The sequence below is a fragment of the Falco punctatus genome (genome assembly GCF_963210335.1).
Source record: "Falco punctatus genome assembly, chromosome: 5".
Classification (NCBI taxonomy): domain Eukaryota; kingdom Metazoa; phylum Chordata; class Aves; order Falconiformes; family Falconidae; genus Falco; species Falco punctatus.
Genome location: NC_137584.1, coordinates 88,617,763 through 88,632,812, shown reverse-complemented (window position 1 = coordinate 88,632,812; position 15,050 = coordinate 88,617,763). Strand labels below are relative to the sequence as shown.

Here is a 15,050-nt window from a genome sequence, read left to right as displayed (position 1 = left end):
CACATTTTATGAAAGAGGTTATTGAACAATGAGCTCAGAGAAAGGAAAAAAATCAAAGAAGGCACTGCAAAATTCACAGCGCTCGGTGAACATGACAGATGTCACTTAATTTTAATTATTGATTACAGTATTTCAGACTATGCTTGCTAACAGAGGGAAGAATGAAAGCAGACCACTTTACAGTACCCGGCTGCTAAGGGGTCACTAGGAAGTGCTAGGAGACATCAAGATTATAGTAGCACATTCCTGCAAGTGTGTTGATTTCAATGTTTCATTATCCCACAAGTTGTATCCACCACTACTGTAAAAAGTATCTCAGTATCCATTTTAACTGGAAACAATGAGCAAGAAATCTACACTGTGCCTATGGCACAAAGAGTCCAGGTAAGCCACTTCTGCACCTGTGGGCTGCATTACAGATTTAATTACTACACTGCAAACCAGCACTCAAAAAAATCGCACATACCTTCATCACACTGTACCAAAGCCTACCCGTGTCAGTATGATTACAAGGCAGTAGCCTTGTTCAGATGGATTTTGGAGCCTAATTCTTGACCCATTTTTTCAGTCTTGTCTCTGATTTCTATTTGATAGCTATGACATAAACTGGTTGATTATTCAAATAGTACAACATTCCATCATTACCTGTGATAATTTAACCATGTATCTAACACAATGTCTCTGTTTAATACATAGTATTTAATTTTGTCCTTGCTAAAAAGTCTTCTACTGGCTTTAATTACACTCATGAGAATGGAGAATTGAAAAAACATATTGTTTGCCCGAGGCCTCGGGTGGAAAGAAAAGGTTTCATCGCTCGGGGAATCACTCTTTGGTGACTTTAAAATTTCTCATACTCCTGATCCAAGACCGATATCCACCGCTTACATCTTATAAATGAAGTGTGATCCCAAAGTGCTCCAGATCGATTACATGAAACCCAGGCAGGCAACATATAAGTACTTCACTCCTTGACCTATGTAAGTAGTTCAGTGCTTGACCCTATATGCTTAGTAAATACATTTATACATTTAAATTTAGTGGCTCAGGGAGGAAATATCCACCTTATGATGTAATACATACATGTGTTTGCATTTATAGTGTTTTAAATAATGATGTAATATCACAGTCCCTCAGGAACCTGATGTTAATTTCTTACCTACCAAATCTGGCTTCTGTAAGTCTCTCTTTGCCAGCCCCAATTCGCATGCTGGGCTGAAACAAGTCTATGCCTGTCAGGGTTTGTTCTCCCTTTGAGGACGCTCACGGCACACACGGCTCTTCTGGGCCCGGGTAGGAACCAGCGGCACATCCAGGGTGCGAAGGCGCCTCGGAGGCACACGCCGGCGCCGCCTCGGGATGCTGAGGGCCGCGGCCCGCCCAGCGCCCCCCGCCGCGGCAGCCTTCGCGTTCCGCCCCTGCGCAGGGGGGCCGGACGGCGCGGGCACAGGCTGAAGGCGGGAAGGCGCCTCACGGCCGAGGGGGCGGGGCCAGGCCCGCGCGGCGCGAGCTCCCCGCCGGCGGCAGTTCCCTGCTGCGCCCGTCCCCCCGCGCCCGCCGCGCCCGGCCCAATGGCGGCCCGAGGCCGGCGCCACGGCGGCCAATCGGCGGCGGCGCGGCGGGCTCGCCGGCAAAATGGCGGCGCCGGGGTGGAAGCGGCGGCGCCATGCCCGGTAGCCGGCGGAGGGGGCTCTGCCTCAGGCCCGCTGCCCTGAGGAAGGGGAACGGCGGCAGCGAGGAGCAACTCACCCGGCGGCAGCGGCCGGCGGAGCCCCCCGCGGAGGAGGAGGAGGCGGCGGCGGCCGGCGGCGCGGAAGGCGCCGGGGGCCGAGGCCTACCCGCCGGGGAGGCGGCGGTGCGCGGCGCTGCAGGTACGGCGGGAGCGGCCCCGGGGGGGCTCTGCCCTGCCCGCCGCCCCCGGAGCCGCGGGGTCCGCGGCCTGCCCGCGAGGAGGGGGCCGGTGCGATGCGATCCTCCGGCCGCTCTCCCCCGCCCCGCGTGGGAAGGGCCCGTGTCACGGAGCGGCGAGAGCAGCCTCCCGCGGCAGAGCCCCAGACGCGACCGACGACGCCAAAAGCTGCTCCAGGAGAGGATCGCGCCTGGCCGTGCTAAGCCTTTAAGTGCAGAGCATCTCCTGAGATGCTTCTCACGCAGTAATTGCATCTTTTAAAGTTACATCTGTGGGCTTCCACAGCTGCAGCGTCATTTCTGAAGGGCAGGGGTGACTAGCTGAGCTCCATGTAGTGCGCTCGGCTCATTTACTGGGCTGAGACAACTGCAGGCTGGTTTTGTGTAGTTATATTCCTGCTTTTAACAGGCCTAGCCAAAAAAGGCCCAGTGGAGGAAATATAGGCAAAGGTGTGATGCCAAACAGTTTGCGGGCCTGTTAAAACTGTGACCCAGATCAGAGGCTGGGTGAAAGATGCAGAGCAAGCAAGAATGCAAAATCTTCTCTCGTTTAGGTATACATAGTTTTTCTTAACATAAGCTGAAGTCAGTACTCCCTCAAGTATTAGGATTGACAGTTCTCACCCTTAGCATCAGATGCTGAGCATACAGCTGTTAGTATCGTGTGATGCTCCGTTATCTCCGTGGCGATGTAACTGACAAAGATAAGAGTCATATTCTGCATTAAATGTGTATTTGCACAATATTCCTGTTGTAGGTAAAGGAATGATGAGCGTGAACTTGGTTTGTATTCTTACAAGTCGAATCAGTGTCTTTTTAGGCCTTGTCCTGTTCTATGTTCTAAGTAATTTGGGCTTTTATTTTGTTTTTTAACAAGGATCATCCTTCTGTTTACACAGAGCCATGTTTACATAAAACACCTAAGAGATCGTTGAGTAGGAAATCCCGTACACCTACGTTCAGCTCTCCTGTTAATGACACCGATATACAGCAAGAAATCTTTTGGGATCCTCATTCTCCAATTGCACACAGACTAGGTAATATTAACAAAATCCAGACCTCAGGGTGCCTATTTGAGGCGTGCATTCCCAATGCATGCACTAAATGTTACCAAATTTCTTGAAAGAAGGTCCCTCTCAGTTACCATGGTTAGGTTGTTCGGGTTTATTTTTATTAAAAACCTGTAAATTCTTCAATATAGTACTGAACCAAACTGATTTTAACACATACACTTGAATTATTTGAGATATACTGCACTTTAGAAATGGAACTTTAAGAAGGTTTTTTGTTTGTTTTCATAGGCAATGGAAAACCCAAACAGTCTACCAGTAGATGCGCAGTAGAAATTTCAGAAATTGTTAATCGTATTGCTCCTCAGGTAATTGTTACTTTCTAAAACAATGCTCAGCTTGTTTGATTACTAAACAGAACAATGCTACAGCCTTAGTGAAGGCTCAGTTCTAGTCACAGTAGTCTCATGTTAAGAATTGGGTGTGTAGAAAAGTAGTAACGTTCGTAAAACTGGACTGAATTGCTCTTAGGAGTCACAGGTGCCGTAAAAAAGGACATATTAAGAAAGTAGACTTGCAGCAGCTCCATTTTAGTAAGTTTTACTTTTAGAATGCAAGTTAGTCCCTTATCATAGAAATACTGTTGTGTTTGTTTATCCTTAATCACTCATCTGTTAAAAAGGAAGAGTTTCTTCACATGCTGCATTTACTTGGCAGTTGGTTTTAAGCCTTTTCAATGGTCTTGAATGACTGCTGAAGTACAAGAACAAGACTCAAATAAGAGGGACTCCACAATAACATAAACATAGTAACTTTGCTCCCTTACTCTAAATAATTTGCCTTTTTACCCTAAGATCTATGTTCTTGGTATCTCCTCTTGCTGTGAACCTGATGTCCACAGCCTGGGAAGTGAAAATAAGAGTGTTGGCTTATTGTTTGCTTTTTATTAAGTGCAAGAAGAGAACATGTAATTCCTAAAACAGTTCTGCAGAATTCAGCTTGCAAAATATAGCATTTATAATGTATTCACTATTTGGCATATCTGTGAGAAATTATACTTGAAGAATTGGAAAATCATTAACAAGGGATGCCACTTCGTTCTTTTTAAATAATTACAGCTCTGTCATCAATGTAAATAATACCAGGATTTGCAAATACCTGTTGCTCATGTTCTTTTTTCTTAAAAGCATAATAATTTTAATAAAAATAACAAAGAAAAAGAAAATGTATCCAAAACTACTCAGTAATTAGTGAAGTTCAAATTACTTTTGCTGTCTTACATGCAGTAATTTCCCATGTCCCATGGCTCTGGCTATCTGGATAATATACCACTACAGTGTTGTATCTCTTAGATTTCAGAATTCCAAGCCAAGCCTGAACTTTGAAACAACTTCATTTAGTTTCTAAACTTCACTTATTTCTGTTTAAAGGCTCTTTATATAAATGAGTCGTAATGGAAGAAGTCAGAATTTTTTGCTGGAAGCATACAGAACAATTTCTTTCGAAGTCTCTGATTTGTTAATGCTGCTTTAAGTGGATAAAGACAGCGTATCTCAACTAGCTCCTTAGTAGTGTACTAAAGTAAATTAGATTGCATCTTGTAACATGAATATTGCAGATTATGTGTAAAGCTAAAAAGTAAATAAGAGTATTAGATTTGAGCACCAAAGTAAAATTCAGTTATTTTAATTGAAGTTCCTGTTTTAAATTGATACAATTAAAGTGATACAACCATCAGTATGCAATATCACAGTAATCTCACTTAGCTTGTATTGGTTTGGCTCCTGTGTGTGGCTTTCAACAGATTTGATCCAGTTTAATTTGTTTAGCAACTTTAATTAATGCAAGGTGTGAGTCTAGTCCAATCTTTATCCAAAATCGAATTGCTAAGCATTACAAATCTAATCATTCAGGATGAAAAAGCAGCCTGTAACGAAGACTCCCTTTTAGGGACATGGATTGGTGAGGATGCTATTCCCTGTACACCTGGAGTAGTAAAAGTGCGAGCTAGGACAAAGTTAAGTTGTACAAGGTAAGTTACAGTTTTGTCTTGCCCATCACAGCTGGGCTTTCGCGAAAAAGGGTATGTGGTGTTCCTTTATGTATAGTGAACCGTGTAATTGTACATGAGCATACAGAATGCTTTTAACTTTACTCTTGTTATCTCTTCTTAATGGGGTGTTTCTTGGGAATTATCAAAAAGATTGCCTGCTGACTGCGCGCTGAAAGCGGTGGGATTCAGTCACGTTCTCTGTTAAAGTAGAGAATGGAGAGCTGGTATAGCCATATTACTGAGCTTGGCTCCACTTTCTCAGTAGGTCTGATTTTCTTTTCCATATTTATTTTTTAAATCTAGAGATCTTAAAATAAAAATTCCTGAAGAGGAGCTCATGAAATTGGCTAAGGAATTTGATAAAAATCTAGTAGAGCTAGATGCTGTTCAGGAACAAGAGAAGCTTGGTCATGACTTCGAGACCACCTCAGAGTCTTTAAAGAATTCTAAAGATGAAGTAAATATGAAGAACCTGAAATCACTTCTTGGTGAAGTATCTGAAAGAGATCCTGATCTGTCCCTGAAACCAGTTGGACAGAGCACTGGCATCCCTGCTGCAGAGCCCTGTCAATCTGGCAGTCAAAAACCTGCAGACCTTGAGGCTGAAATAGCCCTTCGTGCTCTTTTTGACTCCTCTACCCAGATGTGTAGTGGACAGTTGAGCCAAGGGCTATCAGGTACTTCTTTAAATAACAGCTTCCATGAAAACAAAAGCATCTTGGAGGAGGAGTACCTTCCTGAGCAAAATAAACACATGCAACAAGGTAACTCAGAGGCATATCGAAAAGATACTCCGTGTCCCCTAGGAAGCGTGAACCAGGTTATTCCAAAACCTAATATGCACACACTGATAAAAAAAAGTCCTTCTTTGAAGACGCCGTTGGTGGTCTCCAATAAGCTTGCTGGAATAGTTAATGATGACTTTGATGACTGGGATACAGATTTGTTGGCAGATGACTCTTTTGTGATGCAAATAACGCAAAATCCTGAGTTGATAACTACTGAAGAAGCACTACCAGTTCCTACAAATCCACCTGTGCATGGTTCCAGTGACGCTAGCAGAACAAAGGAAAGAAGTAGTTGCGATTCAGTAACCTGTTTGGGGAATGTACAGAAATCTAACAGTTTGCAGTTTTCACCTCTGAAACGTTCTAGTAAAAACACACAAAATGTTGTAAAATCTCTTTCTTTACAGAAGCCGTATAAGTCAGAAAAGTCAAAGACAGAGACCATAGCCTTTCATGGCAAATGTGACGTTAGGCCAGATAAAATAAATTCTGTTTGGAAAAGTGCCCAAAACAGTGATTTGAACTATATTCCTGTTTCAACACAATCAGAAGTGAAGAGTGGAAACGAAACTATTCAGCCTAAAAGTGACCCCCTTCCTCTTCTTCCTTCAAGATCTAATCCTCATAGACAATGGACTGAAAAGCCTGGGAACAACGCACACGTTTTCTGTCAATCATCCAGTGTTTCTACCAATACAAAACCTAATGCTCTAACTAAAGTGGTTAACCAAGCTAATACAGGTCACTTAAATGAAGTTGAAATACCAAAGAAACGTCCTCTGTCATTTGATGACTGGAATGAAGCAAAGTTCTCTGATGAGATACTAGATATGTTTTGTGAATCCGATAGTCTTTGGGATGCAAACTGTGAGGATGACGAACTGTTGTATCAGGTGTGTGATGACATAGAAAAGCAGACTCAGAGCCAGGATGTTAAACAAGGAAACGAAAGAGCTAAAACTATACAAGGAGCCAGCATTAATTCCAGATCAAATGCTGATAATGGGTTCCCAGCATCTAAACAAGGACTACCTGATCTTCACTTGGCACAGAAAACAAATGCAAAACAGGAAGCTTTCTCACTGAACAGTTCCTGTAGGAATTCATCAAAAGTTACACATGGGCTGGCCACAACAGGTCACGTAGTGAACTGTAAAAACATCTCAAGCCCTGTGATCTTGGGTACTTCTATGGACTGTAAATACACACTGTCTAAAAACTGTCATCAAGCTGCTTCTGAAGATACTGCAAAGCCTGTTTCGGGAAAATGGTACAGGTCAAGTTCTATGCCAGCAGGAGAGACTGGTTCTGAAGTAAGTCCTGTTAATGCAGTAAACACTTCTAGTAACAAAATATTGGACACCCCAGATCTTTTGCATAATATGGGAAAGATTCCAAATCACAGTTCTGGTAACAAAACATCACATATGCCTTCAAAGTTTAAGTTCCGAAAGACTAACAGTTCTCAGGGTGCTCTTTGTGTAAGGTCTGAAAATCCAGGGAGTCATTCTGGCATTGGGGTTACTCTGCAGGGTTTGGAAGGAAGCAAGAATCAGGTGAATGTGACTTTGCACAGCAAGCTTGACAATAAGAAAACACCTTTCAAGAGGCACGTTTCAGAGTCTTCGGCACTGCCCACATCAGGTATTTGTCTTTACTGTATCACTGTTAGACTATTCTTGTTTGTTTTCCTCCTGTAATCAGAATGTCAGAGAAATGTATACTGTATTGCAGCTTACGATAGGCTTCAATATTCATCCATTCAGTTTAGGCGTTAATGAATGTTCTAACAAGAATTTTGAGGGCTTTTTCCAAAATAAAATTGTCCTGATGCATGTCTTTAATATCTGTATTTAAGGATTTCTGTTTCCCATTTCCATTCCACTTCTCTGAATACTTCACGCTCTTTCCATAGATACTCAGAATCACTAGGGTCAAGTACAGGCTGGTGGCAGCACTCAGCATACCATATTTTTAAATTATTAGTTAAAAATACTACTATTTTGATACGTAGTTAAATGTTGTGGTGTGATTCTGTGCTTGTAATTTACAGTTCCTTTTGAACAACATTAAAAATGACTTACCTCAGCCACAATTCATAAAACACCAGTTAAAATGGTGGGGCAAGGAAAGAAAGCAGCAGGTGATACAGAATGCCAATTTCTTTTCATTTCATTACTGTACACCTGGAAATTGGAGCCTCAAGTCATTCAGCACTTCCAAAACCTCAGCCTCTATTGTTGTTTGCTTTGTGGCTGAAATCATCAGTGAAATAATTCTTGTGTTGTTAGTCTAAACATTAACATGTCCTTTCATCTAGAGGGGAGGTCGGTCACTTTTCCATCATTACATGACAGTCTGCAATATTCCATGCGCTAGTTACTTGCTAGGGAAATGCAGAACCAGTCAAGTGCCAGTCTTGTTTTTACTTGATCTCATGGCTTGGTGAAGTTAATCAATATTGATTTTGATAAAACATGCCTTTAGAGTGTACTGTATCAATTTGAATTTGCAGGAAGCACTGTTAAAAAATCAGAAAAAATATTTCTGCAAACTATCAGCCAGCATTATGTGAAGAATCAGTATTTTTTCTGTTTCTTCCCATTTATCTGCTTCTTTGCTGAGGAAGTAGCAACTCTGGATGTTAAGGGGGCAGGGAGGGGAGAGATAACTAGTCATTCTGTGGAATTTTCTAGAGAATAAAGGAATGAAAAAGAATAGCACTGACTTCCTTTACAGATAAACAACAACTGTCCCCACCTTAACTTGTTGGTGAAAGGACATTGCTGTAACAAAAAGATGGACATTAAGTGATCCTTTTAAAAACATACCTGATTTTTCATGGACACCTCTTTGTTGGTTTTTTTTAAGAAGCGAGTCAACCTTTGATTTATCCAGTTTGAAAGACTACTTATTAAAAATACATTAATTGGAAATTGGTGTATAAAACCAGTAAAATTCTTGACATGTGCAGGGAGTATCCCTGTTGGTTCCAGTGAGGTCAGGATTTTATTGCATGGGAATTTATAGTTCTGTAACACAACATATAAAATACTACGCTTAGCTATCATGTTCTTGTCTCCTTTGCCAATTTTTATTGCTTCTTTTGACCTTTTTTCAACCTTTCTGGTTTTATTTGTGTGACACCTGTACTGTGTCTGACCCCTGTGTCTATACCATCTCCATGCCCATATCTCTGCCTAACTCACTAAATTGTAGAGCCCTTTTCACTCTGATAGCCTTAATTTTCTTAACCCGTTGCCATCTCCTAGGTTGACTCCTGATGTCACAAGGTTCACTTGAAGGGCAGCCAAGTGAAATTTCCTTGAAGCAAATGTCTGCATCCCAGTATTTTCATTGGGAGGTAGTAATCAGTAGCACTACAAAGGTCATGCATCTTATCCCCCTTCCTGCCTTGGGGACAGGATAGATGAGCCATTTTTAACTTGAGTGCCTGATATGTCAGAATAGTGTGCTCTTGCCATAGATCTTCAAACATTGAAAACAGATAAGTTAAAATACATACTGAACAAACCTGAAGGCTCTTAATACATGTTTTTTATTTACAGTGTCTGTGGTGGAACAAAAAAATAGAAAATGTTCTCAAGAAGAGATTGAAAGAAAAAAACAAGAAGCTCTTGCACGAAGAAAATCCAGAATGCAGGCATTCTTTAAAGATGCATGAATGTGGTGTTTGTTTTGTCTATGGAGGAAGTTTTGCAGAGAGAAATACGGTAAAATGCTGGAAGACACTTTTTAAACTGTTCACAGCTACTGAGGGCAAGCTTTTTCTATTTCTCAATTTTAAAAGAAAAAGATCTTGATCTGAACTGTAACTAATACCCTGGTGGTACTTAGTCTCAATTAAAAACTACCAATTGTAAACATGCAGTTTCAAACTACCTTCAGCACAATGAGGATTGTATTAAGTTTATATACTGTTATGTGATGAAATTGTATAGTCTGAAAATCATCAAAACATGAAAGCGTTTGTATACACACATAAGTAGAAGATGTCAAAACCAGATTGTATATGTTTTGGCTGTATTTCTCTTATTGAAAGTATTTTAATTAGTAAGAAGACTCAAGTACACACAGATTAAGAAATACTAATGTTTGCTCTCAGGTGGAAGAAAGTTTTTGAGTTTTGGTTTAAAGAAATTACAATCTAGAAAACATCCAACATCAGAAAACTAATGAAAATGAACAGGCTTTGGAAAGCATGCTCAGTTTGTCTCTGTTACATTAGGCAAGAATTGTCATTAGTGAAGAAGGAATTTAATATAAAAGTTTCACAAGGTGAAAAAGCATCCTGGAAAGGACATTTTGTCTTTTTTTTTATTATATTAGTTGCCTTCATGAAGAGTTGCAAATATCCTAGCTAACAAAATTGGATCACGTTTTGCTAAACATGCATTAACCAAGCTAATTAGAAAAGGTAGCCTATGTCATTTTACCAAATCATGAGCAATATATAATATACCAGGTGAAATCTCAACAGCTATGAATCAGTTTAGCCTTAGCATACAGCCCTTATGGGTTGTACATATTTATCAAACTAAAGGCTGTTAAAACATAAAAATGCAATGTCATGTCAGCTTAACAGGAGCTGATAGAATTTTTTATGTGATAGATGGGTGCAGAGCTCAAACTGCAAAAACTGCCTGTGGGTAAGCTGCAAGATATTTTTCAACTGAGAAATGCTTATATGTAAACATGTGACATTGAAAAGTGGCCGCAATTTTTCTTTGTAAACAAGTAACTTCAAACTGTACCAAAGGTTAGAGGAAGCTTTTGGTATCTGTAGTATGTGCCGGTTTTGTAACTCCTAAAAATGTAAGTATTGTATATTTGTAAATCATCATTAAACTTTTTTTACATTTTTCTAGTCTGTTCTGGAAAATATTAATACTACAGAAACTGGTAAAAGGGAGTGAAATGGGAATTCCGTATGGACTTTACCTGACTGTCCATTCTTGGTAATTCACCCAGTTATTCCATGCCTCAGTTTTATACCTACAGTAGTGACAAAGTGCTTCCTTTGATCCATTTAAATGAGAAGTCCTTGGTGGAGGAACTGGCTCTAAATACAACCATCTGCAGTGGAATCCTGAAATACTTAACTTTGCTGGTTTCCAAGCTAGTGAATTTGCTTGTCTATTAACCATCATTCTTGGTGCTCGTTAGTGGATTAGGAAATCAAATCCCCAAGTCCACCAGAGACTCTGCTGGTGGCCAGTAGGTGTAACTGTTACTTACAGTCTGTGGCTGCAGCTCCCTGTCCTTCAGCCCTTGGGTGATAAATGATGAGTTGGATCAGCTTACTGATCTGACTGAAAATTAACAAAGGAAAAAAAATGTTTTCAGCTTTTTAATGAACTTCACCATAATAACATCCTTAACAGATAATATAACATGAAATAGCAAGACTCTTGTGTTAAACAGATTCTGCTGGTAACGTTCAGTTCATTAAGCAGAAGATTTGCATGTCTGTATGACAAAGAAATGTAAACCTCAAACAGTGGCAGCTGTGAAAATTTTATTTATCGTGAGACTGTAGTTTGATCTGTGGGATATGCGTGTCTTTGTGGTGTTCTAGGAGAATCTAAACTATCAGGTAACTTGCCAGATGCACTATTAGCCAAGAAAGTGGCAATGAAAAAGGGTGTCTACTATCAGTATTAAATATGAGAGTTATAAAACTGGCTTTTAAGGTACTGATACACAAGAATGTTAAATCTTATCGAGAAAGATACAAATCAGGCTTTTGCTAGGACAGTGTTCAGCTTATCAGCCTTTCCCTACCCAGATATTTCTCTAGAAATAATGCTGTAAAGTAACCAGGATATTTTTAATTTTTTTTTTCAAGGATAATACGGTTAATTATACTTCTGATATGCTTCTGATTTTCTCAGCACCAAGGATAGAAGGACCCTGGAGCTGCCCACCTGAAATGCCACCACTGGTCTTCGCATGACAGCAGCGTGAGAATGTACTGGCTCATCCTTTAACAGGAGCATCTAACCCATCCTCTTGTCTCCTGAGCTGTAACATAAGAGCTCCGTGTGTGACAAGGGGAATTTGGATGCCCTGAGGGGTGTGGAAAAGACCCTTTGCAAACTTTACAATTGGAGGAAGACCCAAACTACTTCTTGACCAGTTACTGTCACTTACTCATCCAAGTACTTACATTGCGCTGCTTAACCATATTTAAAGAATCTGTTTGCTGATCAGTGTGAAACACATCAATATTGACCATTTACGGCAAATGCATCCATTGCCCTACTCTATTAAACTAATCATAGCGGAAGGGCTTTGGGGTTTGTTTTTTTTTTCATAAATACTTATTTTTAGCACTAATACTATGCTTCAAGGCCTGTAATTTATTTTTTCTTAAACGTTACTTTCCAAATAAAAATCACAAGTCCTCGGGATCGTGGTTTCTTAACTGATGTTGAGACAAACTACTATGATTTCTTTGGTCACATCCTGACTATCCTCAACTGCCCTGCCATACCATCTCTCAGTTAAGAAATTGAAGAGTTACTTCTGTTTGTGACTTGATGCTATCAGAGAAATAATTTCTTACATTCAAATTAAAACACTCCTATACCATTTTTATTAGGGAAATTTGAAAAAAAGTGAAAAGCTTAGAGAAATATTTCAACCCCATACAGATGTATTGGTGGAGTCCATGCAGGGAGAAGATTCATTTGGGCTTAGAAATGGTTAAAAAGAAGAACAACCACTACAGTATCAAAAATAAAATTCCACAAGGTAGGAATTCTTGTCTTTAAATATATATAAATATGTATACACTTATAATGGTAGATCAGGAACATCCAAAAGATTTAGAAGAAATCTAGTGAAAAATAATTTCTCTCTTAAAAAAAGAGTACAAACCACAGAGCTTTTTTCTTGCAAGTGCCTGTGCTCTTGAGTGCCAGTCTTGGTCTTAACCTCTTTCTCTGATGTAGTAGGAGAGACGTCTCATCTCATCAGTAGGCAGCGTACTGCCATGGACAGGTGCAGACATGAGGAGTTTAACCTTTAATTCTCAAACCTCTGGCTGTTAAAGCCAGCAGTGCAGCAGGGGTGTAGCTGGAGATGGCTGTGAGGGCCGTGGGCCAGGCATGCAGCCTGGCGGTGTCCCAGGGCAGTCGGTGGCCCAGGGAGGGCAGGGGGGGCACTAGGGGCCTGAACTGCGTTTCAGCTGCGTGTAGCTCTGCGTCAGCAAACACCGAACAGCATCTCAGGGATGCGGCACTGGGCCGTGCACAGCCTGCCAGCAGCTTCGCAGAGCAGATGAGAAGCGCAGAAGCTGCAGCTCTGTTCCTTGCTCTCACGTTAGTTACGTTATGTTCCCACTCCTCACCATGAGGAAGGATGCTGAGTGGCAGCCTCAACCCCATAGATTTTGCAGGGGATGCTCGGCATCCCTCATGCTTCCTGCTAAGCTCTTGGTGACCCACTGATACTGCATGCGCCTCAATCATGCAGTCTTTTGTCTGACTGCCTGCAGTTGACAACAGATCTTCATCAGGAAAGTATCTACATAATTTCAATTAATTAATACACATGTACACATAAGAAGTTTGGTATTTCAATAGCTGACATTTCACTATGAAGCCACATCTTCCTCCAGGCAAAAAAGACCTCCTATACAAATAGTAACAACAATCTTAAATACCTTCTAAATTAAATTATGACTGCCATGTTTCATTATAAATTAATTTATGACTGTTTGCTTAAGCACTCATCTTCATTTCATTCAGAGCACGGTAATTTTTTACATAAGCAAAGCAATCAGTGGCTTAAGTTTAAATGCAAGTCGAATTCCTGTATGTCCCCATACCTGAGTGTAATTTTTATTCCACAGATACTGACGCATTTCACAATGAGTGATGTTACTCGCTAAAATCCATGGATTTTATTTTTCAAGTAAAACCTGTGGTGGATTTTTTTTTTCTTTTAGGAAAGGCAAGTATGATCAGGTGATGGATGCATTCTTCACTATTGTCCTTATCTGTATCTAAAATTATGTGTTGTGGCATATACATCCATACATCCATAACCTTCCAGTTCATGCTGGTGAGGGATCATGTTTAAAGCATTTGAGAAATTTAGGAATATTGGGGTTTTATTGTGTTAGTTGTATCAGGTTTTCAGAGGCCAGCATCCAGCAGTTCTTCACATTTTGGCCTATAAGGCACAATTAATCTTGGGGCTGCAGTTCAGAAATAGCAACGTAATCTTATACTATGTGTACCACTTATTACATCTAGACCTTTTTTCCCAGAGGAATAACATAGATGAATTCATTGATTATATCTTTTTAAACCTAAAAAGAGCTACAATTTGTCAGGAAAGAATAGCTGGAAGCAACAGATAGTGACCTAAATAGTAGAATTCCAAAGATAAAATAGAAGAAAATGAACACAAATGCTTCATTGTCTGAGAGCTGTATTGTCTGCAACACACTCCAGTGAATCCAGTGTTTGTGGAAGAGGCCAAGGCAGATATAATCTGTGGAGCTAAAAATGACAGCCTGAGTAAGTAGCCATCGGAGATGAAGCTAGGAAGGCTCTGGCAATTGTGCTGTAAATCGTAACTGCAATATTTGTTCAAAGCTCCGGTTACTACGCATACTGGCGGTTTTGTCAGAATAGTCAGAAAAGTCCTGCCTCATAAAACACTTAAGGATATCTAATGTACTGCTCTTGTGGAACTAAATATAAATTTCTGTGACTATTGTCTGGGTGTAATGTCAGTATGGTAGCTGGCAAACCATTACGGGCCTGATTCTACTCCTGCAGCAATTTCCTTAAAGCGCTGGAGGTAATGGGGTGACTCAGGCGAACGAAGAATCAAGCCCGTGCATTTCATTATTGTAAGTATTTCTTGGCTTTAACACATAAATCTCGTAAAACAGCATGGCATTTATCAGAAATTGTTATTGTTTATGCACATTTTCCAAGTTTTGGGGGGAAAAAGGCTGCATCTATGCATACCTTTTAAAAGCTGCAGTTAACAGCTTTCACCTCAAACGATGTAGTTAACAGTGGTGAGAAGAGGGCTACAGGATTTATAGAATTATTTTTTAATGAGGTTGTCTGCACTTTGCAGCTTGTCCTTACCAAAGGAAAAACTTGATTCAGGTTTTAACCCTGGAAAATTAGGACCCATGTAGACATGGGAATGAAGCTTTCCATGCGGTGCCACACTCTCCATGAACAGAAAACGTCCAAATAAAATATTATATTCTAACGGAGCAGAGCAATTTAGGGTTTG

General features: G+C 40.5%; 1 protein-coding gene across 5 annotated transcripts; it reads left to right on the top strand.

Moving 5' to 3' along the window:
- The first annotated feature begins 1,540 nt into the window (after window positions 1-1,540).
- Window positions 1,541-12,191, top strand: ETAA1 (ETAA1 activator of ATR kinase). 5 transcript variants are annotated; one of them, XM_080388258.1, is made up of 7 exons: window positions 1,541-1,871; window positions 2,808-2,945; window positions 3,210-3,286; window positions 4,832-4,950; window positions 5,275-7,072; window positions 7,292-7,403; window positions 9,329-10,647. In XM_080388258.1, the coding sequence occupies exons 1-7, from the start codon at window positions 1,667-1,669 to the stop codon at window positions 9,442-9,444; spliced, it is 2,565 nt and encodes an 854-aa protein (XP_080244384.1). In that variant the 5' UTR covers window positions 1,541-1,666; the 3' UTR covers window positions 9,445-10,647. The 5 variants fall into 5 exon arrangements, with proteins under 5 accessions (XP_080244384.1, XP_080244383.1, XP_080244382.1 ...); XM_080388257.1 differs by adding an exon at window positions 11,629-12,191 and having other exon boundaries at window positions 1,542-1,871; window positions 5,275-7,403; window positions 9,329-9,493; XM_080388256.1 differs by adding an exon at window positions 11,675-12,191 and having other exon boundaries at window positions 1,543-1,871; window positions 5,275-7,403; window positions 9,329-9,493.
- Window positions 12,192-15,050: the final 2,859 nt, after the last annotated feature.

Excerpts from the sequence above, each read along its gene's own strand:
- ETAA1 (XM_080388257.1), top strand. The coding sequence starts at position 1,667 with ATGCCCGGTAGCCGGCGGAGGGGGCTCTGCCTCAGGCCCGCTGCCCTG. Across the intron at positions 2,946-3,209 it reads TCCAATTGCACACAGACTAG|GCAATGGAAAACCCAAACAG; the intron begins GTAATATTAACA and ends TTGTTTTCATAG. Across the intron at positions 4,951-5,274 it reads ACAAAGTTAAGTTGTACAAG|AGATCTTAAAATAAAAATTC; the intron begins GTAAGTTACAGT and ends TTTTAAATCTAG.